The 26,095-nt window shown below is 35.4% G+C and overlaps 1 protein-coding gene across 2 annotated transcripts; it reads right to left on the reverse strand.

Annotated features, from left to right (window-relative positions):
- Window positions 1–2,083: 2,083 nt before the first annotated feature.
- Window positions 2,084–25,806, reverse strand: ugp2b (UDP-glucose pyrophosphorylase 2b). 2 transcript variants are annotated; one of them, XM_056476808.1, is made up of 10 exons: window positions 25,674–25,806; window positions 21,207–21,340; window positions 19,075–19,182; window positions 10,678–10,863; window positions 8,868–9,001; window positions 7,451–7,748; window positions 6,414–6,611; window positions 3,178–3,420; window positions 2,871–2,975; window positions 2,084–2,781 (listed from the first exon to the last, which is right to left on the reverse strand). In XM_056476808.1, the coding sequence occupies exons 1-10, from the start codon at window positions 25,789–25,791 to the stop codon at window positions 2,674–2,676; spliced, it is 1,632 nt and encodes a 543-aa protein (XP_056332783.1). In that variant the 5' UTR covers window positions 25,792–25,806; the 3' UTR covers window positions 2,084–2,673. The 2 variants fall into 2 exon arrangements, with proteins under 2 accessions (XP_056332783.1, XP_056332784.1); XM_056476809.1 differs by lacking the exon at window positions 25,674–25,806 and adding an exon at window positions 24,854–25,625.
- Window positions 25,807–26,095: the final 289 nt, after the last annotated feature.

Genomic DNA, 26,095 nt, shown 5'->3' on the forward strand with positions numbered 1-26,095 from the left:
AATTCCCTGAAATGTTATGTTGTAGGTCTTAAATTATTTTAACCAGGTCTTAATTTTGCTTTGTACCAGTAAAGCTACCTAATCGAGCCGACATCTATCCAATCTCCAACAATACATCTCAATAAAACCTTATTCTTTATATTTAAGTTTTTTTATTGCAAACAGATACAATTCACAACGTCATATTGATATTTTACAGCAAATGCCAATGCCAAATGCCAATGCCAATTTATACAATGTTTAATTGTTTTTTTACACTTGACTTTTTACTTTAATGTTTGTAGCTAATAATTAATGAAAATTATAAATGCACATTTAAAAAGATCATTTCTGAAGCTGTCTAATAATCATATGTTTGAAAAAAGGAGGCAATTTGGCTAAATGCACTCTTTTTAAAAAAAATAAATATGTGCTATTGAATGAGCAACTATATTTAATTTGGATACCTATGCAAATGATGCAAGTGGTTTTCTGGTTGACAAGCCTAAAATAACTACTAATAACAACCACAAACCGCTGGGGTCATCTTTTCAGAGCAGGATGTGTCAGACCGGTTTCCTGTTTTCATTTCTAAATGAGCTAATCTTGTGACAGTATTAGTGTGCAACAAAACAACAGTTCATCTCAAGTGTGGTTCTGTAAATTAAGAAACTGAACTGTTTTAACTAAAACTTACATGTACATTAACCCAAAGCTGTATTTGGGTTTATTTTCTTTCATTTAGTTATACCCAGATTCATTATGAATTAGAACAGATCTAGAAAAAAAGTGACAGTAAAGTAGGGATGCACGATACTGAAAAAAATGTGACACTGCAATATTCTGTTTTGCTGCGATATATATTCTACAATATGAGTACAAGTTCACCAGACTAAATAGCTCTATTTAGGAAGATTTCATTAATTTTGATCAACTGGGATGATCAAGTCTTTTTCTAAGTGTATCTGCATATAATATAATAAACTACAAGCATATAGAGCAAAATTGTTTTGCTTTATGGTTATCTTGGGTGTATAACAGTATTCAAGTACAGACATTGAACAATCAAACGTAAAATAACATGGTCATCATTGTGTAAATAATAAAAAAAATTATAATATCTTTATCTTCTTTAATCTTTAACAACAAATGTAATCCTGCGATGAGACTATTGTAGATACACACGTTGCGATATCGATTCTCAAATGATATAATGTTCAGCCCTACTGTCAAGTCCACCTTTATTATGAATTAGGTATGCCATTGTCTTTGTGAGATAGCATGTTGAAGCCACTCGGGCTGCCATGTTTTTCCTTATTGGAAAGCAAAAACATTGTCAACTTCCAGTACACAAGTTAATTGTTCTTCCTGGACCTCTGGTTGTTATAAATACTACAGTATATTAATTTTTTTTAGACAAACGTCTAACACACACCTAAAGGTTAAGCTGTACAAATACCGGTAATTACTGATGAGTAAATCTCAAATGATTGTGACTTTATATGTTCTGGTGCATAAATATATTAGCATTTTAAATATTTTTTCTAATTGGTTCCCTTTCAATTTATTTAGACAAACTATTATCACCCATAACATAAAAATAATGATCAACCAGAATTTTAATGTCAGCACATAATTTTTGGCCACTTAGATTTGTACAGTTTGTAGTTTCACATTTTGTCAAAAGCTGAATGCGATTCCCTGGTTGTGGCAGCAATCTCAGTACTTTGATCCTAAATCACCAGTGTGTGTGTGTGTGTGTGTGTGTGTGTGTGTGTGTGTGTGTGTGTGTGTGTGTGTGTGTGTGTGTGTGTGTCTTGTTCCGTGTGCTGGTTATTAAAAGCGAGTTTAATGCTTGGCTGCTTTCACATTAACAGACCAGTGGAACACAATAACCTCCTGCCTCCAGGGAGTCTGAGAGACCTTCAGTTTAGCCCTCATACTCTGCTGCTAGACCCTTTTTTAAACTTTCTTTCCCTCATACATGTCTCCTTGTTATTTTTTTTACTTCTGCTCATTATTTGCTGAACTAACAAGCAGATGTGGTACCAAGGAACTTCTCGCTAATCCCCCTGCGCAGAAAAGAAAACCTCAACTGCAGGTGTTCTTGTTCCATATTGCACTTTATTTAGTTCCACAGAACTTTTAGGATCTAGAACAGTTTCTAGAAACGGAACCGTCAGCCTTCACTGTCACACAACACTTATTGCTTTGCACTTCTTTCACATTTTTCAGCATGTAGGACGCAGACCCTGCAAGGTCAGTTTATGATTCCATGGGTACAACAAGAGAAAAATACTGCATTCTCAGAGTAAAAAACAAAAACCAAGCAATGAGATTTGTGTCATACATTACATTTGAAAAACAATAAGGGACAGAAAACAAACAAACAAAAAAAAAAAAACGCACAAACTACTACAAAAATAAATGTCTCTGGAATGGGATCACTGGTGCTGAGATCAGCACCACTGACGGCGGCTCTGAGAGTGGAAGGTGTTGGTCGATCAAGTGATTCAGCATCTAGGTCTCTTGACATAGAAATGTTGGTGCTCTACAATCTGCAGATTCCCAAACACTTATTCTCCATCATGGAATGGACTGGAATGTTGATTTTGTGGCTGTGGTCAGGATATGGACAGTGGCATGTGTGGGTTGGTCATATGATCTTCATCCAGGTCACTCCGCATAAATGCGTCAGTGGTCCAGGATCCGAAGGTTTCCGGACACTATCTTATTTTCTAACATAGAGCCAGCTGGAATGTCAATTCGGTCTCCATGGTTGGCTATAATGATGACGGTTCCCTGGAGGTGATAGAGAAATAAGCAGACTCTTTAACATGCCACAAAACATTTATTACAGAACTGTTTCATAAGACCTTCACTGTTTTTACCTTCAGAGAAACATGCTTTCCGAAAGTCACATCACCAGACACTGTCAAGTGATCCAGCTCCAGCATGTCTGGAATGCTCTCAAAACGTGTGATATATTCCTGAACCTGAAAAACAGAGGGAATTGGATTAAGGCTTGCTAAATGTTTGATTGATGGATGACTGTTCTTTAGAAGAACAAAAGTTTTGAATCTTAATGGCTGGCAGGTTTGGAAATGTTGAGAGATCATGACTTCACAGTATGCAGTGCAGGAACACCATGCTTTCTGACTGGATCATTTGTTGTGAATGCTTCATTAGGCGAAGTACCTTGGTGAAGGAGCTGCCCAGTTTGACGTGAGGAGTTGTGGGGAACTCGCGTTTCTCGCTCATGGTCAGAGACCCTGCCTCCAGGCTGTACAGGTTGGACATAACCAGCAGGAGGTCAGATGTTGTTTTGACAGGAAGAAAGCGGCTGCGAGGCACGTTGATGCCCAAGGCATTATCAAAGCACTTGATGGCAGCACCTACTGCGGTCTCCAGCTGAATAACATTCAATCCCCCATCTATTGTCTGAGAAAAAGAAAAATCTTTGAAACATTTTCCAGCAACTACATGGAATATCAGTACTTCACATATTCAGCTCACAAATTTTCAGTGGAAAGAACCATAGTTGGTATCACGCAAAACTGTAACGGATCAGTGTAGATTAGTTATGGATGTGAAACTGGAATTGTTTATTGCTCGTTTCAGCGGTTCACAAGAATCATTTCCTTCTTTTAGGAAACAACTTTATTTGTTGTGTGTACTTTGAGCTTGCAGATGGTTTATATTTTGCACTGCATAAAAGGTAACATTCGATAAAAGCAAAATAACGGCAGTTTAAAAGTAACAACATTTCTCAAAATCCAAAAATATTGCACTTATATGAAAATAGCGATGATTTTTGTTTTGAAGTGCTTCCATTATCCTTATTTGGAAGTCAGTTTGGATAAAACCATCTGCTAAAGGAATAAATTAAAAAATTTTTTTAGACAAACAGGAATTGGTTAAATCCAACATTTGTTGATTGGATCTAATTGCCAGTTAGTATTTGATTGAGAAAGGGAACGTGCTTAAGCAGAATAGATGTTTTTAAGAAGTCTAGCAAACGTCACCAGAGAGAAGTCTAAAGTTTTACTGGAAAATATAGTGAAATATATTCAATATTGATATGTTAAATGTGATGTAGGTGAAGTAAGAAGTAAAACTGCTTGCATTTTAAAAATGGTCTAGGCTAAGGAACAGGAGGGATTGAAAGACAATAAATCTAGAACAAGCTTAAATTTGAGTTTAATATGTCTTGCTGGATGAGATCCTGGGCCTTAGGGAGAGAAACGATGTACAATATGAAACTCTGCTGAACTGTACTACTTTGCAAACACGCACACATACTCGGCTATCTAAATGAGGACATGCTATGTTAAACTATCTTAAACAGCTTTGTGTATGCAGACAAATTAACTTGGAAATTGGAAATGCTATACTGCATTGGTTTGTTGGCCACAGTGTAAATTGGAAAATGACAATTTTATGCTACACATCAAGAGTTTTTCCAATTGAGGATGCCCTTCAATGTCCTCAAAAAGAACTTTTATACTCACACACATGCAAACACATCTCACATCTTATGGTTACCTTTCATTTCTTTAGTCGCCCTGTGATGGACTGAGAACAGAAAACCCAAGAGAAATGATTTATAGTATATAATGATTTATGGTTTATACTGTTTACAGAAAAACCCACTGATCACACTTTAAAGCCAGGAAATATTAAATTATTTATATTTGGATAAACTTCTACTGCTAAACAAATCATACACAGTCAAAATCTAAAGCTTCAGTAGCCAGTTATGGTATAATAAAATATAAATAAAAAATATAAATACATTTTGCACATCTTAAAATAGGGCTTTACAACAAAATGAAGATGATTTATTTTGGTTAATCCAGGAAACAAATTTCTCTTTATGAGAAACTGACAAATGTTTCCTGCATGACTAGTCCAGCGATCTGTTTTAAGGAAACAATTATGTAAGTGGAGATACTGTCAAACCATTTTAAAGGAGCGATATTGTGCTTTTCACACTTTCAACTTTTTTAGTGTGTATTGCTGCTGTTTGAGCATGACACACATCTAAAAATGTTAAAACTTTTTCAAAGCACAAAGCCCACTCCAAATAGAATTATCTGTAAAAGTAAGAAAGCGCTTTTACCTTACATGCCTCAATTATAGTCTAATGTTTTTTTACAGTCTGTCAAAATATTTAAAGAAGGTGAGGCCTGGTTGATTTGTGTTTTTGAAATGTCCAAGATGAAGTGATTTTCCTTGGTATACATGATCAAGATTCTGCAAAATTGTGTTTTTGACAAAACTTTGTGAGCACTTGACAGTAGGCGCAAAACAGGACTTAGTCTTTATGCAACACGGCACCTGACAGCTGGCATTCGGTCTACACATTTTGTGTCTCCCCTCAGAAAATCTTGGTATAGACCATTTTACTGTGGTCGTCAGTGGACCATGAACATTTCCTGCTTGTTATCAAACTATTTCATAACCTAAACAAGAGACAATTTAATCATAACTTAATGTTAAAACAGCTGTCATAACATTATTTATCAATATGTGGCTCTTTTTGGATTCTCAGAAGCTATAGAAAATAAAAATGTAAAACAGAAAATATGTTGGGACCATTGTTTTTGTTTACATCCCTCAAATGGTCTATATCAGATGTTTAAACTGACATGGCTTTAACAGCATGCAGATGTTTTGTTTGTTGTTTTTAGAAAACTGAAGCATGTCTTATAAATAGGTGTTCAAACTGTGGGGCGGATCTCAGATTATCTGAGAACTGTTGGTTACACATGACCCGCAGATTAATTACAGCGAAAAATACACTTTGTTCTGCCAAAATTGCTTAAGATAATTAATTACACAGAAGTTGTGTTCATGTGGATGCCGCATGTTATTCAGTCAACAACAATGGCTAGCAGAGAAACTTGAAAAGCCTCCCACTTCATTCAAATCGCATGTATTTGGAGCACTTTGGCTTCCCAGTAAAATATAATGTAAGAAAGGTGGTGGACAAAGCCAGACATTCCACCTCTCCCGGAAGATCACAGACATGCACTGCACTCTGCTAGTATTGTTCTGTAAAGGTGATCATGCATGCTGTCGGTGGAGCTGTTGTCAGGCTTTCCATGATGTCAACCAAACATCATACATGTCCGCTTTTAGAGAATAGGCGCTCAAACCATTTTGCTACATTTTCTGTTAGATAAAGATATTCTAGTATCAACAGAGAGCAGCAGCAGCTTTTGAATTGAAATTAAAAAGATATAGAAAAACAGTGTTGCTTTGACCCATTTACAGCATGGTTTAAGAAATGGTCTGTGAGGCAACTCTCATTGTGGGAAGCTCAATTTGATTTCGATTAAACCTCACTAATGAAGGTTTATCTGAAAGTCTTGTAATATGTACTGTTTTTTCCCACACAAGCTGTGATTTCTGTTCTCAAGTTTTCCTACCTTAGGGTTGACTATGATTTCCATGTCCATGGCATTCTGTTCCTGTAGTCTCTTTATGGCAGATAGAGAGATCCACAGATTGTTGGTGTTGAAGATCTTAAACTTGGTCACGGATTTGAATTCATCTACATGAGCCTTGGGGACCTGGGCAATCTCCAGTAACCGAAGCTTACCATCATACTGAATGAGCGTACCTCCCTGAACAACACAAATAGACAACATTCAGTGAGAGTACAACAAACATAAATCTTGTTTTCCAGAAATATATTGCATTTATTTATATGCATCAGCAGATTTTATTTATCCAAGCAAATGCTTCAATCTAGACTTCAATAGAAGAGCGTCATACTAAGAATGCCAGGGAAGAAAGAACTGATAAAATGTGTACCTTCATTGTGGTCTAAGCTGAATTGAATAAAAGGATAAATATATACAGTATGTGAATGTCAATTAGTAATTAAGGAGTGACCTTGTTTACTCCTGACTTTAACATCTTTTATCTTCAATTTCTTGCAACTAGTATGTATGAGAGTCATTTAAAAAAAAAGTTTAGATAAGGATGTAAGGTCAGATGAAATTCTTCCAGTCAATTAATTGAAACTAGCCATTTCAATTAACCAATTCATGAATTTTAAAGACCGTAAGTTATTTCAGGATGTTAATGTACTTCCAACTGAAACTGTATATTGAGTAGGGGGTGAAGCTTTCTTTTACAAATCATTCCTTAAATCGCAAACTAACAGTAAGAGAGGGTATTAACATGCAGTTGCTATGGAAGCCCTCAGGTTGATGTCAACAGAAGGACCGCCACTCCAAATGTGGAAGCAAATAGTCAAAGTTTGATTGATGATTACCAAAGCAAACTAATTTTTTCAGTGAATTAATTTGCACGGTTTTATTATTCACCTTAAAAATAACAATGTGATCTAGCAAAATAAACATTGTAGATATTGATTTCAAACGGATTTCAATGTTTTTTTTGTAGCTATAATGTTTATTTTATTGACATTACTGTTTTAAAAAAAAAATCCTCTCACCTTCACATCAGCTCTAGTCTTGTCTGTGACCTCCATGATGAACTCACAGCGTTTGCCGTTGGGCTGGCTCACTAGGTGGTTGAGTATATACAGATCTACTGTTGCACCCAGGTTATCAATGTTGGACACAAAAATGTATTCTTTCCCTTCTGCGATGAGCTGCTCCAGCAGACCAGAGTTATAAAAGCTGGCGTAAATGTCACCGTGTCCAGGAGGATACCACACATCTCCATTCTCTCCTGTCATACCCATGTCCTTAGCAACTGGCAACAAAGACTCCTTATTTATTCGTGGATACCTGAAAAATTTAGGAAAGAGAAAGTATGAATTTCTAAGATGCCTAAAATAGAATAGTAAAACTGAGGGTTACATTTGTAATTGTTTCTGTAATTATACTGTTATTAGCTCTTAAAACTACATTTGGTAAATAAAATAAAGCTCAAATAAAATACAAATGTTAAATGATAAACTAAACGAGTGAAAATTAGAATGCTTCATTAGCAACTAACTGAAATAAAGATGTTTATGTTGCAATGCTAAAATGAAAAGAAAAAACTAAGTGAGATACAAACTGAAATACTAATTAAATAAAATCAAAATATGAATTAACATTAAAAAGTTCATAATATAGAAATTACCATCATATTGGCATTATTTAGTTTCAGAAAAAGAAAAAAAAAAACACTTCCAGCCTTCCATATAGGCAGAAAAATATATACTTTTTCTGCAAATATGTTTTCAGAGGGGCTCTAAAATCTTTTCTCACTCCTGCATTTCAGGCTTATTCAGGTCAAATGAAGCCAGGCAAAACATCTAACATTTCTGTGCAGCCTTTATCCTCCTCCTAATTCTTTTATCATATTGTCTCTTTCACAAGCTTCAACAGGGTCTGAATGTGCCGTCTTTTAGTGATGTGTTCTGAATAACACATGTAACCATATCCCACAAGTGTGTGTTGTTAGCTTTGAGATAAATCTCTGCTCTGATGAGTTCATCAAATATTAACATATCCCCATTATTGCTTAGAAACTTCATCAATCTTTAACTTGTTTTGACAAAACTTAAGTGTTTCCAGGTTAAGGGTAATCAGCACACAAAAGTGAAGAAATACAGCTTAAAATATGTCTTTGTTTAAATGTGTGTGCTTAGGCAATGTGTCATCAGCTGAGTGTTATATTAAGCGCAAATTATGTAAACGTCAAATTATGCAAATCTGTGGTTTGAGTGTTTACTTGGCTATTCTCAGAATAGTTACTACAGGAAGTCAGATAAACCTTCGTTTGGGACTTTCTTAAATAGAAAAATGACAAAAATGCAGTTTCAGGTACAGGTTTGTATTAATTATAGTTATGTAAAAATGACTGCCTTTTTAATGTCAGGTAAATGAGCGTGTTTGTATGTGTGTACGGGTGAATACCTGCTCTGGTTGAAAGTGTGTATCTTGACTCTGTGGTGCGTGTACTTCTGCAGGATCTTCTTGGTATCTTCATCCGTATTGAAAGAGTTCATGAGCACCAATGGAACATCAGCGTTATATGTTTTATTTAAGTGCTGAAGAGACAAAAGGAAGAAAATTTAAATTTTTTTCCAAGCAAGTTAACTCAAGATTTATCTGTTAACATGCTAAGTCACTTGACCATGACCGTGAAGTGTGAAGCTACAGTTTTATCAATGCCATGACTTTAGACAGACTGATTGGTTTGAAAGGTTCAAAGGGTCTGAGAGACTTTAGCAGGTTTATCAAATTCAGCAGCATATTCTGTTTTAGCTGTAAGATTCAGCTCTGGAGAACTAAGATTATCAGAAGTAATTGTTCAGACAGCAATGCTGTAAATGTGTGATCTTTAACACTTGAGTCAAGCTCATAAAACACTGTCTCAGATGGATGTAGACATCTCTCCTATCTAATCTCTGCAGTTAAGACTGGGGTGATGCAATGGGCAATAATTAGTGAGAACAGAACTGGCCAATATCAACAGGACTACAGTAAACACTGGAAGACTATTATTTTCGGATCAAAATTTCAGTCCTGGACACCAGTTTTTACTGTCATTAATGTTAGAAAAAAAAAAGTTATGCAGATTTGCTAAAAAGGCTAATTGTCCATGACATGACTAATTGTCCATTGCTCATAAGTTATTATTAAAAATACAACAACAAATATTTCACCCTATCTTATTAGATTATTAACATAATCCTTATTATCTTAAAAACATTGGTTTCCATGATCTTGGAGAGTGTACACATATATATTTTTAAAGCATCCTTTTTTACTAACTACTAGATGTGTTATATATTTTAGGTCAGTTTTATGTAATGAATGTGTATCCACAAATCCTAGCCAACTGGTATAAACTGGCCTAAGGGCTTGCTAAAAGGCCTGCAAAGCAGGAAAACGCCAGTCTGTATTTCTGTGGGAGAAGTACAGATTACCCATTTACATGTACTAATGTGTATCTTATTCAGTGAGTGGGATATCTGACAACATAAAGCAGGTAAACAGTCTGACGAAGAGACAGTGAGCTGAGTGTTCTTCAACGAGGGCGTCCCACAGGGCTCAGTATTTGGCCCTATCTTTTTTCCCCACTTGCTCAGAACACAGCCTTCTCTGTTTCGGTTTCACCCAAAGTTCTCTTTCATGCTCACTACCTACATTTCAGTCCATGGCACTGAGAAAATAACTAGCACAGATTCTATTGCTGCTGGTTTGAAATGTTCTCTCTGTATAAATGAAGGAATGTGCCTGTGTTTTACAGCTGTGGATGAGGAGAGCAAGAGAAGGGAAAGACAGAGAAGCATATGTTTGTGATTTAAGACCTTTGGGTGGAGGTCTATTTGCTCACTTTCAAATGTCTCAGACAGCTGCTGTGTTTTCCACAGCTGGACTGATTTATATTCCACATCTGAGAAGCTCTCTTATTTGAGATTCACTTGAAGAGACAATCCCTTATGGTTAAAATAATCTGAATGATATTCAAATGATATTATCTTGCAAAATGTGCAACGAAATAAAATAATTGTAGTGATATGTATTTTAAAAACCAAACGCAGGCATCGTTAAAAAAAATACAGTTTATGTGTGGAGGAAATCAACAAAGAAATTAGACAAACCACGGAGCAGTTGGCTAGGTAGCAGTGCCACTAACCCATTCTAAACAACTAACTCTGAGATATTACATACCTACTGTATAACCTGAATTTATACATTTCAGTATCATGTAACAAACCTCGATCTGTTGGACGGTCAGGTCCAGGAAAGTGTTCTCGTTGCGGACACTAATGAGGCTCTTGGGCCCTTTGCAGCCCATGCTGGTTCCCAGACCTCCATTCAGCTTCACCACTACCAGCTTATTCAGACTGTCTGCTATGTTGTCAGGTAGACCCTTCGCCTTAATCTTGTCATATGGCTGGATCTGAAACATGGACACAAAACAAACAACCATCAGGCAGGGCATGTTTACAATCTCTTACCATCTGGAAGATTATATTTTAAGGACTAAAGTTTGACACATTCAATGACTAGACTGACGTTTCTAAATTTCATCCAGATGCTGTGGCTATGGGTGTGTGTGTGTGTGTGTTTTCTGACTAGATTCTGACTAAAGGGGTCAGACATTAGTCAGACAAGTGGGCAGTGTGCTGTTATGATCATGACTGTGGTCAGTCTTAAAGATTCACTAGGATCAACTTACAAACAATACATTGTAGAAGGTAAGCAGAACATTTCTCATATAGGCAGAAACAAATGCCCATGATTAACAGAGTAAACAGATTGACTGCCAGATCAATAGGGCAAGTGGGAGGAAGTAGGACAGGCAAGAAGAAAGAGAGAATGGATTCGTTTTTGAAAGGAAGAAGCTTTTTCTTTTTCTCAATTTCTCTTCTTTTCCAGAGGGCCATGAGACATTACTGATGAGCTGGATTCCAGTAAATTAGACCAACACACAGATGTTAATAATCAGAGCACAAAGCCCTACTATTTGATATCATTACAAAAATGAATGATAAACATGAAGAAATAAAAGGACAAACACTTCATCTCTCACACAGATACTTATCCATGTTATAAACAGTCAGACAGACAAAAAGGCTGATTTAACCCTGGTTATCAATGCTTGTATTGTCATAATTTCAGTGGTTGAATATTTGGTTTTCTGGTCCTGTGTGTGGCATTATTTAATTGTCTGTGAATAAGTGATAGTGCTGACCAATGTTAATAGCTGTGAGATGAGGTTTGATTGGTCTGAATGGAAAAAAAAAATCATGTGAAAATATTTTCCATACAATTCTGTTGATTCATGGTCGTCGGGTCCTTGAATACAGCAGACATTGCATCACAAGCAACCACATCAATCGCATGAGAAAAAGAGGAGTATCATTTTGTTAATGCTTTATATCATATTACTCGAGGTTCCCAGTGATCAAACAGTTAAAGTGCCAGCACAGAGGATGGTGGCTGATATCCCAAAGTTGCTTATTGCTTGGGGTGAACAACAGCCAGAGAGGTTGTTCCAAAGAGAAAATCCTTTTCCTTTCCCTAGTGTATTTATTCAAATCAAGAGCAGAATTGTTGTTCCACAAACTGTCAGGATTCAACCACATGGTTATAAAATGACAAGCACAGCTTATTTCTTCATGACATTAAAATTCATATTTAATACACAAGAAAAACTCATCTTTTTTAAATTATCTACAGTAATTACCATATACTTAAAGTAATTATTAGTTATACAAAGTATAATTACAAAAGTAATTAATATATACTTTTTGCCATTTTGTTTAAACTCAGTTCGTTCATTCATTCATTCATTCATTTTCTTTTCGGCTTAGTCCCTTTATTAATCAGGGGTCTAAACTCGGTTCATTCCGATCTAATTTACAATGAAAGTAGGACATCAGACAACCCTCGAATTAAAAACAGCTCTGAAAAGTACAGTATCTACACTATAATGACTGCATTTTTAAGGCCAACAAACAAGCAAATGCACAAGCATTTATAATGGCACCCATTAATACATATGACATAAAATCATTCAATAGCAGCACTGAATAATGTGTGTGATGTTAACTGTGTGTTAAAATGCACAAGAAATAGTTAGTTGCATTATAGAGAAAGAGAGAAATGAAAGTATATAATAGCGTTACATTTTATCTGTTGTGTTAATATAACATTAACAAACTAACTACTGGTCTTCTGCACTTAAAGTAGCACTTACTTTTTATTTACTTTAGCTGTACTATGGCTCCTGCAGGAATTTTATGCAGTATTGTTATGTTTATTTTGTTACTCTCTCTGTTAAAGAGCCCCTATTATGGGTTTTTGAAAATGACCTTCCATGCAGTGTGTAACACAGAACTAAGTGAATGAAAACATCCAGCTGAGGTTTAAATAGGTGCAGAATAAAAACTTGATTCTTTAGCGAAATATTTGACTCAGAGTCGAATAAACTAATCGAGTTGAGTTCGGATCTTTTGTTTGATCGCATTGACTTCGATACAGTACATCACCAAATATGGAGTTCCAGTTCCGGTAAAATGTGAACGCACTTTCATTTCAGACTCTAGCGTAGGCGCGGGGGATCACAGGACTGATCATGACACGAAGATGACGATCACTGACAGATGGAGATTCGGCTGCTGGGAATAAAGGGTTAAAGTTAATTTTCACAACAATAGCACAGTATAGCCAACTTAGCGCTGTGTTTGTTCCTGACATTTTTCAGATTTTTGATACAATAACCTACGCTGCAGCTGAACGATTCATATGGAAGTCGCTGGGATAATTAGGTAAAAATAAATGCATATTATTAGACCATGAAAGTTGTTTTTGACCTTGCATGCAAATCAGCATGTTGTCGGGGACCCCAAAAACCAAAATATGACCTTTTAAAATGCAAAATAGGGGCTCTTTAAATGTTTCTTCTTGTATTTGAAGTTTTGCATAAGTGTTTGGCAAATGAATAAATTGAAGTGATTTTTGTCAAATGTCCTATCTTGCCGTATATCAATCCTGCCTCTGCTGAGATTCTTCCCTTTAGCTTGTTGTTTCCCTTGTTAGTCATTGTCAGCGGTCTTTATTAAATGGAACAGATTTCTATGTAAATCATTCATAAATTATTCCTAAGTGTAGCAATTAATTCAGCATTATAATAAACAGAATAGATTTGGACTGAAACTTGTTTTCAAGTTTCATGATTATGATCCAATGTCTTGAATCTCTAATTAGGTGCTGCTTATTTGCATAGCTTATTTTGTGTTTATTTAAGGCAGCATTTAAATCCTTCATCTTTTTTTACTTTTTTTATCCTAATTTATTCAAGAATACACATTCGGTATGTTCTTCTTAATGCAGGCTAATGAATAATAACAATGCAGGTCAGGGGTCATTATTATGCCAACAATAAGGCATATGACTAAACATGAGACTAGCTCCAAACCATATCCCCTATGTCCCTAAATGAAACATGGCTGACTGAATTAACTTACCAGTCATTCAGACAATAACTTAACTTCCTATCTGATTATAAATAACAGAAAAAATATAATAGGATTATTTCCTCTAGGTGCTCCGGTTTCCCCCACAGCCTAAAGACATGTGGTATAGGCAGGGCCGGCCCTGTACATTTGGGCCCAAGCAGAATAATTTTTGGGCCCTACTTGCTCTAAATAGTGGAATATTGCCATTAAAAACCGGGCATGATGCTTTTTTTTTGCTTATTAAATACAAATCAACGAAAAAGAATCCTTCTGTCTGATTGATTTGGACATTTTAAAACAGCACTATTTTTGTCAACTACCAGCTTCAAAAATTAGGAATTAAACATTCCTTAATAAAGGGACCAGTGATTCATTCTTTGTGTCCTTCTGGAGTGTTTAAAACATTTTCTATTAATTTAGCAAACAGATTGAAGAAACTACAAAAGATTCTAGGTTGAGTGTTTTATTTTTCTTTTAAATTCCAAAAGCAAAAACCCTTGCAGTGAACCGACACTAAACAATAATTAATTAAATACATTACTTCGTAATAAAATATACATTCTCAACTCATTAAAAACTAAAACAACAACAACAACAAAACAATTATCATTAATGCAAAGTTTGATCCATAAATAATAAAATCAATAAGCAAATAATATATGAAAAATATTAATATAAAAAAAACATAAGAAAAAGGGAGGCAACAGATACTGGGTTAATGTTAAACTATATGTGCAAAATATGTCAGTGAAAGACACTTCAGTACTATTGCATTTCAGTAAAATGTGTTTTAGGCAAAAAAAACGGGTCAGTAAAACCAGGAAAAACTTAAGTATTCCATACAAGTAGATGACATTTATTAATCTGTAATTGCCGATACATATTTGATTTCAATAAACGTGCAATTAGATTGTTTTTAACATCATCATCCGCACTTAAAAGCGATGTTAAAAATGTTTTTGTGCTTGTCTCTTCTCGTGAGAGGGGTCTGGATGCAGACCTGTTGCAGTGCAATCTGTGCTGCATCCAATGCTTTTTAATGGGCTCACCTAACCCCACCCCTCACAGAGACGTCACTCGCTCCATTGAGTGCATTGTGTCTGACATTGCATCGCTGAATGATACAATCGCAGCTTGCATCATAAAGGTTGCATCCAGATACTATTGCTTCTCGTCGTCATTTTTTTCCTCAGTTTACTATGCCTGAAGAATAACGTTAGTTTCGTTTAATTTCCGCGTCCAATTTCCAAAATAAATCAGGTATATAATGGGGCAGACAATGAAGCAAATGCCATGGTGGCTGTGTTTGTGCACGGATTCGCGTTCTAGTGTTGACCGGTCGGTCTTGCAGGTCACCTAGAAAGAGCAAACTTAAACCTTGAAAACGCAATTCAACGCATATGAGAAATGAGATGCTGCGAGCTTCCTGTTGATCACATGACCTTCACACAATCTATTTCAACTTTAATAAAATTGTTATTTCTTAAAATTTTCTTTTAAATAACTTTTTTTAGAAATACGCAATTACTAAAGCACTGTCAATGAAGATAATTGTAAAATGCAAATAAATAACGATTTCATCAAGGAAACGGCTCACACCACTAGTGGGTTGTGGGAGCCCCCTAGTGGCGATAGGGCCCTAAGCAGCCGCTTAGTTCGCTTATAGGGAGGGCTGGCTATGGGTATAGGTGAATTAGGTAAACTAAATTGTCCGTAGTGCATGTGTGTGAATGAGTGTATATGGGTGCTTGCCAGTGATGGGTTGCAGCTGGAAGGGCATCTGCTGCGTAAAACATATACTAGATAAGTTGGCGGTTCATTCCGCTGTGGCAACCCCAGATTAATAAAGGGACTAATCTGAAAAAAAATTAATGAATGAATAAATAAATGAATGATAGGATTCATAACCATCAACCTGGTGCTCAGATGAATCAGACTTTTAAAATGTTTCTAGGTCAACCGCATTCCAGTTTCTCAAAACTAAAATTTGTTCGCGTTCACACGAACACACACACACACGCACATGCACGCACGCATAAATAAAACCTCAGAGCTCCCACAGAGTCACAAGACCAGAATTTAATTAGCTCAGTCAGAAAGCCACAATTTCAAGTCTGTTTGCTGCGCAAGCACCTTAGAAGAGCTTCTCTAACTTGTATAGACGCTGATGGGAATGCTTGAAGGATTGAGGGGATACTAGGAATTTAAAGCTGAAAATGACCTCAAAGAATGTCAATCTGTGCGGTGCATTTTAAAATGTATTGAGGGGAAAAAGAATTAGATTCATTCAAACAGGAAGAACAACATTTCCCATAAATGCATGCAAATTATGCAGAATAGTTACAGGACATTTCCTGCATTTAGGGATTCTTAGTCAATGAACAGTTCTCTACTGTAATGATGGCTCAGGGCCAGTGGAGCATTCTCTATATACACCTTTCTGTACTTTTTGTTGAATATAATTATACTTTAGCATACTGTATATTTCATCCACAACACAAATCAGGAGCAAAATAGGTTACCTTATATTAAAAATCTAACTTTAACTAAAATAATCTAAAATAATCTCCACCACATCAGTTTAAATTATTTAACAAGGAATCTACTCATTTTGTTTTAATTAATCAACAAATGAAGTATGATTATCTTTTATTAATAAGATGTATTATTTTAGGACAAGAAATATTTTACATTTTAATTTTGATTATTAAAAGAAGGAAAGAAGCAGAGATATATTGTTGCTGCACCATAATAGTAAAGATATTTAAATGGATGTTTTATTTATTTGACTTAAGTTATGGAGGTATAGGCATCATTTATTGTCTGTTTAAAAACATACATACTTTAATCTAGGTCTCTTGATAAGATGTCTCATAAAGCAGTTGTTTAATATTAATAATTTAACTCGTGTTTTTAGCCTTCTTCAAAATATTTAAGTGTATTTTTTTTGTAAAAAAAAAATAAGATTAATTAAAATATGACTTAATAAAAAAAAGTTAATCAGGTTTCTTAAGTGTACTTGGGTGGGACAGAAAAGGAGTAAATGTCATGATGAACTCAACAACAAATCTGGGTAAAGAGTTCTGGGCTAAAGTTCCAATGACTTGATATTTTTACCCCACAAACATGTCAATCAGGCACTTATCTTGGGTGTAATTAATAAAAATAACAACCACATTGATTAATATTACTACGGTACACATAAGGCATGTTACTTTATTACTTTTCTGTTTTCACTGAATTTTGATTTGTGGCTTTATGTAAGAAACAATGAATTAAATAAGCACTTGCAGTTAAGCAACCTACTATTTGCATTAAAAAAAATCCTAAAATGCTTCACACTTATGTCACAGTTCTACAAAATGGGAATAGGAGCAATAAAAAGATTCAGGATCCAGACGTCATGTGGCAACACACAAGGACTCGTAAGCCTAATACAACCAGGAAATGTTTAACAGGGAATTAATCCATTTGTTTTTGCCAAAGACGCACACGATGACACACCTTCAACTTACAATGATATTACAGGGAACAAAGATATTACAGGAAACAAGAACGGAGAGCCAAACCTTCAGTTCGTCATCCTAAACCAAACATACTACAGCAACTTAGTAACATACACCAGAACTGGAAATAGCAACAATTGACACCCAGATCTTCTCCAAATATCTTTTAATTCCCATGTACACACACATAAACGCAAAAGTCTGGAAGGAGCTTGGTTTCACTTAAATGTCCTATACTGTATGTGCACTCAACAGGAATTTCTGGAGTGACGTATTTAATTTCCTGCCCAGATAAGCTGGCTATGTGCCTAAACTTATAGTATCAACCACTTCAGGCAGTTTCATAGTACAGCCTGCACGTGGTTCCTCACAGAGCTGAAAGGCTTGTGTGTGGGTTTTTGGCTCTTAGAGAACATTGCATAATCATTACAGACACAAAGGGAGGCTGACTGACATTGGTTTATTTATGTGAAACACAAACACACACACAGCCTAATTAAATTTTAGTTTATATGTAGTATTAAAACTTTTCTTCAATCCGATCACATGTGGATAGCACCAAGCACAGGTGTAAATGGGGTCTAAAACACTGTAAGCTTGTCCACTTGCGACCACTTCCATTTAGTCGAAAACACATTTGATTGGATTTTTTTTGGTAGTGTAAAAACGTAAATCATTAAATTAATTCAAATGGCCACAAAAGATCATCTAGTTTCCACCGACTGACCAAATACATGACCATTATGGGATGTTTTGTAAGGAAGTACACCAAAACAAGCTACTTTGCGTCACTCTACCAAAATATACAGATTCTGGTTAAAATTGAAGTGACCCCTACTGCATTCGCTTGCTCTCCTGGTTACTTGTTCACTCAGTAGTACATAGATGTTGCACTGAAAGCATATTAATACCAAGTGGAATAAACTGTGACAAGTCTCTCAGTTGACCACTTGTGATTAGATCACTGAAAAAAACATGTTAATAGCAGGTGTAAACAGGTCCTGATAGACACTTTTGTTCATAGTTTGTCTTTGCTACATCCTTGCCCACAGAAATGAATCAGTGTAGAAGCCATTGCACACACACAGTCATTTTGACCATATTAATCTATAAATTTAATACCGTAAATCTAACTGGAATAAAAGTCTTTGGATACTTAAGTACAAGTGAATGAATGTCAAGCAAATTCATTCAAGCTGGAATGTGGGCAGCTTTTAATCACAGCTGGCTAATTCCCAGAGCCTTAGGCAATACTGATGCCCACACATGAGACTCAAAGCAGAGGCTCTGAGTGCTGCCCATTTGTCTGTTTTAATTACTGAAGTGTGTATAGATATATTAGGCTTGACGTTCTCTGAATATTTTTAGTCTATACAAATAAAAATCTGGGCTCAATGAAAAATATGAGTGAGTCAGCAATAAGGTAATATTTATCGTCTATCTTAGGAGAAATTAGTTTTGGATAAGACAACTGCTGCACAACAGCATCCACAAAATAGGCAACATACTATTCTAACCCGCTATGCAACATATAATACTATTAAAATAATAAATGACAAACATAATTTAGTAAGAAACACATACAACAGAATTAAGTGAGAGTAAGAAATAGGTTTGTATATGATCAATTGCTTATCTTACCGAGTCCTCAGGGGGCCTGTTGATTTTCGGCCACTCTACTGAAGGTCCCTTGACTTGGAGGAATCGGTGGAATAACTTCCTAAAGCCTTCGAAGTCCTTCTTAGAGACCTGGGGAAGAGCGTAAAAATAATAGTTATTGAGGAGTGCCCTTTCAGTTTTTTTTCCGTTTATGATTTATATTTTTGGCAGATTATGCATTATCATAGGTCTCTATAAAAAAAATGACGATCTATTAACCACATAACCAGGTCACAGCCATTATAACATTAGACACTGAGATGCATGTTCAAAGTAACAGTCAGTCAATATGGATTTTTACATCATCAGTACTTCATTTTACATTTGACTTGCTTTTATTAAGGATCTGTTGTCCTCATCTTGCAATGATTTGCATTACTCTTACCCTGGTCTACTTGTTAACTTTTTCAAATAAATAAATATGCTAATTTTTCAGCATTAAAAAAACCTGCAGGCATAACTTTATAACCCTGTTATGTACAATCTGGCAATTAAAACTCCTAAAGGCTTCTGAAATAATTAAAACCCCACTGTGAAAGATCGCTGGGTCTTCAGGCATCTCATTGAGCACATCATTAAAAATAAAACCTGTTTGATGAAAATCCATAAAACTCCTTGTGCCTGCTGAGAATTTAAAGTTCCATCAATAATGCTGTACTCTAATGAAAGTGTAACGTTGATAAATAAACCTTGAAAGAAGCTGGAGGGGCAATATTGATTGATGAGAACAGCAGTTAACACTTAAGCACTGTAGATGTCAAGTAGAACTTAACACGTTTATTTCACATAATATACATTTAGGGATGTTGTAACGTTTCAGTATAGTCTGTACCATTACTAGTGAAATTTTAATAGAAAATAAACGAATGCTGCTTTATTTAATGTATTTATACAGTAAAAATAATGTAAAATATATATAATAGAGAACTGTCTGTAAAATCTGAAAATGCTAACAAACTACTCATTTTAACTTTTTAATTTTAGACTCAAAGTATACCATAGCTTTATCATAATTATTAATATTATTATTATAAGAAATAAATCATATGCACAAACACATGAATGTCTCTACAAACGTGGCACAACTATGAACTGTAAACTGATGATATAACTTCCCATCACCTTATCATACTTTATTTGCGCTAGCAGGGCGTGTAATTTGATACGTCATTTGGCAGTAAATGTATGCGTAGGATTATGGGAGTCTGTGTAATGGAGAGGGAGGGTGATACAAGCGATCAGTATGTCACTGTGATGACAGCGAAGCCTGATTATTACCATATGGTGCTGAGGAAACACTATGGTGAATCGCCAAACAGCTTAGAGTTTTACTATCTGACCTGCTCAAGTTAACTCACAATTTAATTTCATTCAAAAATGAAATACAAGATGAATATGAAAGGGCGAGGAGGAACCTGGTACAGTATGAGCTGAAGAAAAGTCAAAGAGAAAGAGAAGCTTCATCATGATGAGGCTAATTAAACATCAGGTCAACAGAGCATCTAATCTAGTCTGTTATACTGTCATGTCTTTCATCAGCTGCTCTGATACTTCAGTATGCCACCTAATAAGGGATCACCTGATTTGTGATCTTGGCTCCCTTTCTCCTTTTTTATATGCACTAATGATTGAAGATAATAAATGTCAATAATTAATACCAATTAAAAGTTAACCCAGTATGTTAATTACTGAACTTTATGTATAAAGAAAACGGGCAGGAGGGGGGGTCGGTTTATAGAGCCCAAAGCAAACAAGGCTCATTTTAATAATTAAAAATGAAATCCAATATATTAAAATCATAAAACATGATAGGACAAACAATTATTAGTTTTATAAAATGATTAGAACATAAGGACTTTAGTTTTATTTCTGTTTAAATTTTAATTTAAGGAGAATAATTAAGTAACCTTTCTAAAAATGTTTGTTATTATTATTATTATTACTACTACAATTTATTCCAGTTATGAATTTATTCTAGTTATCTAACTTACTCTAAGCATTATGAAAAATCTTATTAACCCCAACATTTTTAATGGTAGTGTACATATATTTTTCTTATAAATAACAAGGTAAAATTAGTTTTTTTATCTTCAGTTTTGTAGCTCATATCTTACCTCAGCACCTGCACCTTTGGCTGTGCTTAAGAGTTTCTCAAGCTCAACATACATAGAGCTCTCCAGCTGCTGTCGCATCACTTCCTGAAACTGAGCCATCCCGTTGGAGTTGCTCAATAACTCTTTACTCAGACCTACAGTTAAAATTAAACATTACAAATGTGAAAATTCTCATAATATAAAGCCAAAGACATGTACAGTTTATTTGGTGATAGCCCAACAACAAAAATAGCATTCATATATTAGTCGCAGATGTCTCCAGAATGGGTCTTTGAAATTTCAGCTCAAAACACCTCACTGATCATTTTTATTATATCTATAGTCTGTACTGTTGAAATTCATATAATATGTCCCCTTTAATACTTATTTTGTCTGCAAATATAAATTGTTTCAATATGAGTTTGCCTGATCATTGTGGCCCACAATGAAAACTCTCATATACCACAAACCATAAAAGCATAGATATGTTATCGAGAGAATCTGCTGAGTGTAACTTCACACATCAATCACTGGGCTTGAGGTTAATTTGCAGTAAAGTCAACCATTAAGATTAGTCGTACTTTAAGGTGTGACGCAAATTTCCTGGTTCTACCACAAGCACAAAGCTAAATTGCATTCTGTTTGATAAGGTCTACTCAATCATAATTACTCCTCTAAAGAGGGACTGCATTATTTTTATTTACAATTATTTTGTATCTTTTTATTTATTGGAGAGTTGAAGCAGAATTGAAAGTTGGGAAGACAGGCAGAACAAGATAAACACCAAGAACAGCATGTATTTTACATTGGTTGAACTCTGAAAACCCAGAGTCAGTCCAGTTTGACTACATTTCTTCTTTATGCACCCATTTAATTAATTACCTTGCCTCTAAAAGACAGTCACCTTTCACCCTTCATGATTTCTTAGAATCTGTATTTGTGCAACTAGTGCACCAAGTTTTTTCCCCCCTTTGTACGAGCATTAACATTACTCATATCTACATTTCAAGCTACAGTGTCTTGACTTTGATTAATAGTTTATTAAACTGTTGGTCAGTTGTGTAGTCATTAAGCAAACACTTATTCACAATATAGATAGAGTCTCTTTGGAGGAACCAGAGGTAAAGCAGGCTGTGATAATGTACAGTCAGCCAACAGGATGAGCATGGGTTATTTTGCTTTAATGACCAGCTGACTGCACATTTCACTTGTTCAGCTATTTACCCACTAACTAAATAAATAAATAAATAAATAAATAAATAAATAAAAGGTACATGAAATATTGATTTGTGCTTCATGCATTTCAGAAGAAAGGATGGGGTGATGCGAGAGGTGATTTTACTAGCAATGCTACACTTATCTGGAATTTTGGTAAAGTCTACAACAAAACAAACAACAAAAAAATATATTGTTATAAAATTGAATCAATTTAATATAAAGAAAAATATTATTTAAAGACTCCCTGGGGTACAATCTGAATGCTGATGGTAAACTGGAATATGGTTTTGGCAACATTAGCAACATATAAGCTGTTTGATAACCTAGTCAAACGTCAATACATGTCCAACATTGTGGACAGTCAGGTCTGGTTATGGGGGATTTAGAGGTTCTTATGCACCCTCAAACTAAAGCAAGAATACCCTTATTTAAAGAGCCAATAAATTTCTTCGATGCAATGGCTAACTAGTTTAAACTAGAATTCATTCAACACTCAAAATGGCAGTTTTTGCCATTTTGTGCTTTTTAAAACAAACTGCACAGACTAAGAAAATACCAGATTAATTGTGCATCATAGTTCTTTGCTGATTGTAACAGAACTTTTCAGTAACAGACAGCTTTTAAGTGATTAGAAGAGGAGCTCTCTGTACACTTCCAGACAATAATCCATTCAGAGTTTAATTAAATTCAGTCCCCAAACTGCAATAATTGACATACATATAATAATTTATCCAAAATTGCCACTTGCCATTGTGCAGTGTTTGCTACTTCAGTCAACTGAGAGAAAGTGGAGCAGGTCAGAGCTGGTGTGATGCAGTGGAGGCAGGGCTAATTGTCATATTCATATAACCAAATATGAAAGAACGTTTAAATACATCATTGATGGGTTTAAATGGATTTATTCTGACTGCAGGATAAAGGCTCTTTAATACTACTGTATTATCCTGATTACATTGGGTTACACCAGCCAAAGAAACCTTTAGGGTCAGGTAAGGTAGAAATAGCTCATAGGGGTAAATATAGACATTTTCTGACAGTGTTAAAGTCTGTCAGACTGCCCCCTTTAGCAGTAATGTATATACTACATGACATTTACAAATCATTCTACGAGTAGTTTATTTCTATGCAGTTTGTTTGAAGAAAGGTGTTTCTTTTTTCTTTACAGCAAAGAATGCATGAACTGAAGTCCATCCATAAACTCTCAGAAAGCTGCTGTCATCAGACGGGTTCTACTAGGGTCAAAGAGCACCCGCAAACAGAACACCCACACCCCCTCTAAAACCACTATTGGTTCTATTAAGAAAAGATACTATGGGCATGAGAAATTGACTAAAATTGTATATTTTTATGTGCCTCTTTTGCTGTAATTACTTTAGTACTCAAGTTTAAACTTAAAGAAAATTGGCAAAGACCCCTTGAGGTAGTACAAACTTCTGACCGTCTGTATAAGAGGTCACTAGATGAATTGTACAAATTTGCTTAAGTGATATTTACTCAAAAAAAAAAAATCACAGAATCATGTTCTCACACCACTAAAGGTTTGCTTTTATTTTTATTAGAAAAACTATTATTTAGAAATTATGTATTAAATTGATTAAAAGTAGTTGTATGACTATTCAATTCAATATAAATTCAGTTCTTTAAACATAAAATGGAAAAATGTATCACAGCTTTCACAAATGTATTGTTATAAAATGTTTAATAAGAACATTTCTTGAGCACCAAAACAGTTTGTTAGGATAATATTGCAGTAATAGCTACAAATTACAATAAAGTATATAAAATTATACAAGTTGTTTTAAATTGTAATAACATTGTTAAAAACAGCAACATTGTGCAAAGCAGCATTCAAGCATCCTTTCCCCCCCCAAAAAGAATAAAAATCTTAATTACTCCAAACTTTTGAATGTTACTTTATTTAATACTAGTTCTCAGTATTATATTTCCAAAGTCCTAAAGCTCTTTTTTTTGTTCCTAGGTTTAAATAAAAGGTCATGTTCCATATTTTCAATGTGACCTCATACTTTTAGTCCTGACTGCACATCCGAAACACTGTTGAACACAAGCAGACACAGGACTTAATAAGCATCCTCTATAATCGAGTTTAATATAAAATCTTTTTAAATTACAGACACTGTCAGGTAAAATGAATAGCTGTCAGAGAACCAGACCTCTGACAGCCAAACCAAACCAAAGAACAGACCAACAGTCTACACAGTACAACCTTTTCAGTTCAGTCTAGCCACATTTCCTGAGCAACTTTCTCAATGTTTCAGACAGCATTGACTGAGGGGTCCATTAAGCTCCCACTCTCATCTGAATTCAACTGACAGCTTGTTCATGCAATACGATCTAGTTGATCACTACATAACAGTGCAAATCAATGTATAAATTAAGAACGAGTATAAAAGTCATTTATAAAGTTTAAATTCATTAATAAATGTTCTTACCTTCAACGTAAAGCGACATAGTGCTAATGTCCCTGTCCTTTAAACTTAATGAATTCCAGTTAATTATCACAACATTAATAATCCCGTTTTTTGATAATCCCGCTCAAATCATGGGGAAAAGGGCAACGTAAATACAATCCTTTCAGTATGCGAGGCTTATCGGTAGTAGTAATAAGACAGAAGGTCAGCTGATCGATTCTCTCATTCTGTTGAAGAGCGCTTTCCTCTGGCGTTCACGCGCTTTTAAGCCAACCTACTCTCTCTCGCTTTCTCTCCTCCCACTGACTATAGAGTAACTCATGGTGAATAAACAGCGACCTTTACTCGCAGGAGCATTTATTGCTTTAAGGAAACAGTGTGTTGTATTAAACCGTAAAATATGCTTCCCTGCTGTGTGTAAGAAAGTGAAGGAACTGCGTTCGTGCGCAGCCCGTCATTTTCGACACGTCACAGCAGCCCTTGCTCGATCACGCACGTCCACCCGATCCGGATCGCGTCCTACGGTCAACTTTGTTTCTTTTTGTCGGCGAAGTTAATCAGCTGTATACTCTATTTCCTTATAATAATAGTTTGAATGTTTGCCGTTGCAACAGCATCGTTAAACATGGTATTGCACGCGTTATTGCAGTATTTTCGGCAGTACTTTTGCAATCACTGAGCAGCGATGTTTTCTCCTGACCAAAAATGACAGATGCTCGCTGGTTTTGCATCGAAAATCGTCGATTTTATACGAGGTTTAGGAAGACGACGAAGGAGGTGGTTTTGTGGCGGTAAAATACAAGTGCGGAGCGAATGTGAAAGTATATTTGAAGTGTCTTACTCTGCAAGCTGGAGGAGGATGCTGTTGGGCAGCTGCTGAAGGTTGTTCCGGAACAGCGACGTGTTTTCCTCGCTAGCCAACCAACTTTCTCCTCTCGGAAAGCAGCAGTGCGGGTCATAGACACACTGCGGAAGTGCTTTACTAATAACGTTGTTTAAAAAATGTCCTTAACATCATACGCTGAAAATTTGTTAGTTTACAATGCCTGTTTAGTTGCCAACAATTTATACGTCACATATCACCCATTTTAACCTTTAAAATGGCCATGGGTGTCTTTTATATTACTCGGTATTAGGAATGGTGATTGAGGAATGTATACATGTGCACTTTGTTATTATCATAAAGGAAGATAGATCGGTTCTTTATAATTTGTGAAGTTAAGAAATGCTAATTTTATTATAGCCTTTAGTGGCTTTAACTCG

Source organism: Danio aesculapii, chromosome 17 (genome assembly GCF_903798145.1).
Source record: "Danio aesculapii chromosome 17, fDanAes4.1, whole genome shotgun sequence".
Taxonomy (NCBI): domain Eukaryota; kingdom Metazoa; phylum Chordata; class Actinopteri; order Cypriniformes; family Danionidae; genus Danio; species Danio aesculapii.

Excerpts from the sequence above, each read along its gene's own strand:
- ugp2b (XM_056476808.1), bottom strand. The coding sequence starts at position 25,791 with ATGACCCGCACTGCTGCTTTCCGAGAGGAGAAAGTTGGTTGGCTAGCG. Across the intron at positions 21,341-25,673 it reads ATCCTCCTCCAGCTTGCAGA|GTCTGAGTAAAGAGTTATTG; the intron begins GTAAGACACTTC and ends TTTTAACTGTAG. Across the intron at positions 10,864-19,074 it reads ACAGGCCCCCTGAGGACTCG|ATCCAGCCATATGACAAGAT; the intron begins GTAAGATAAGCA and ends TCCATGTTTCAG.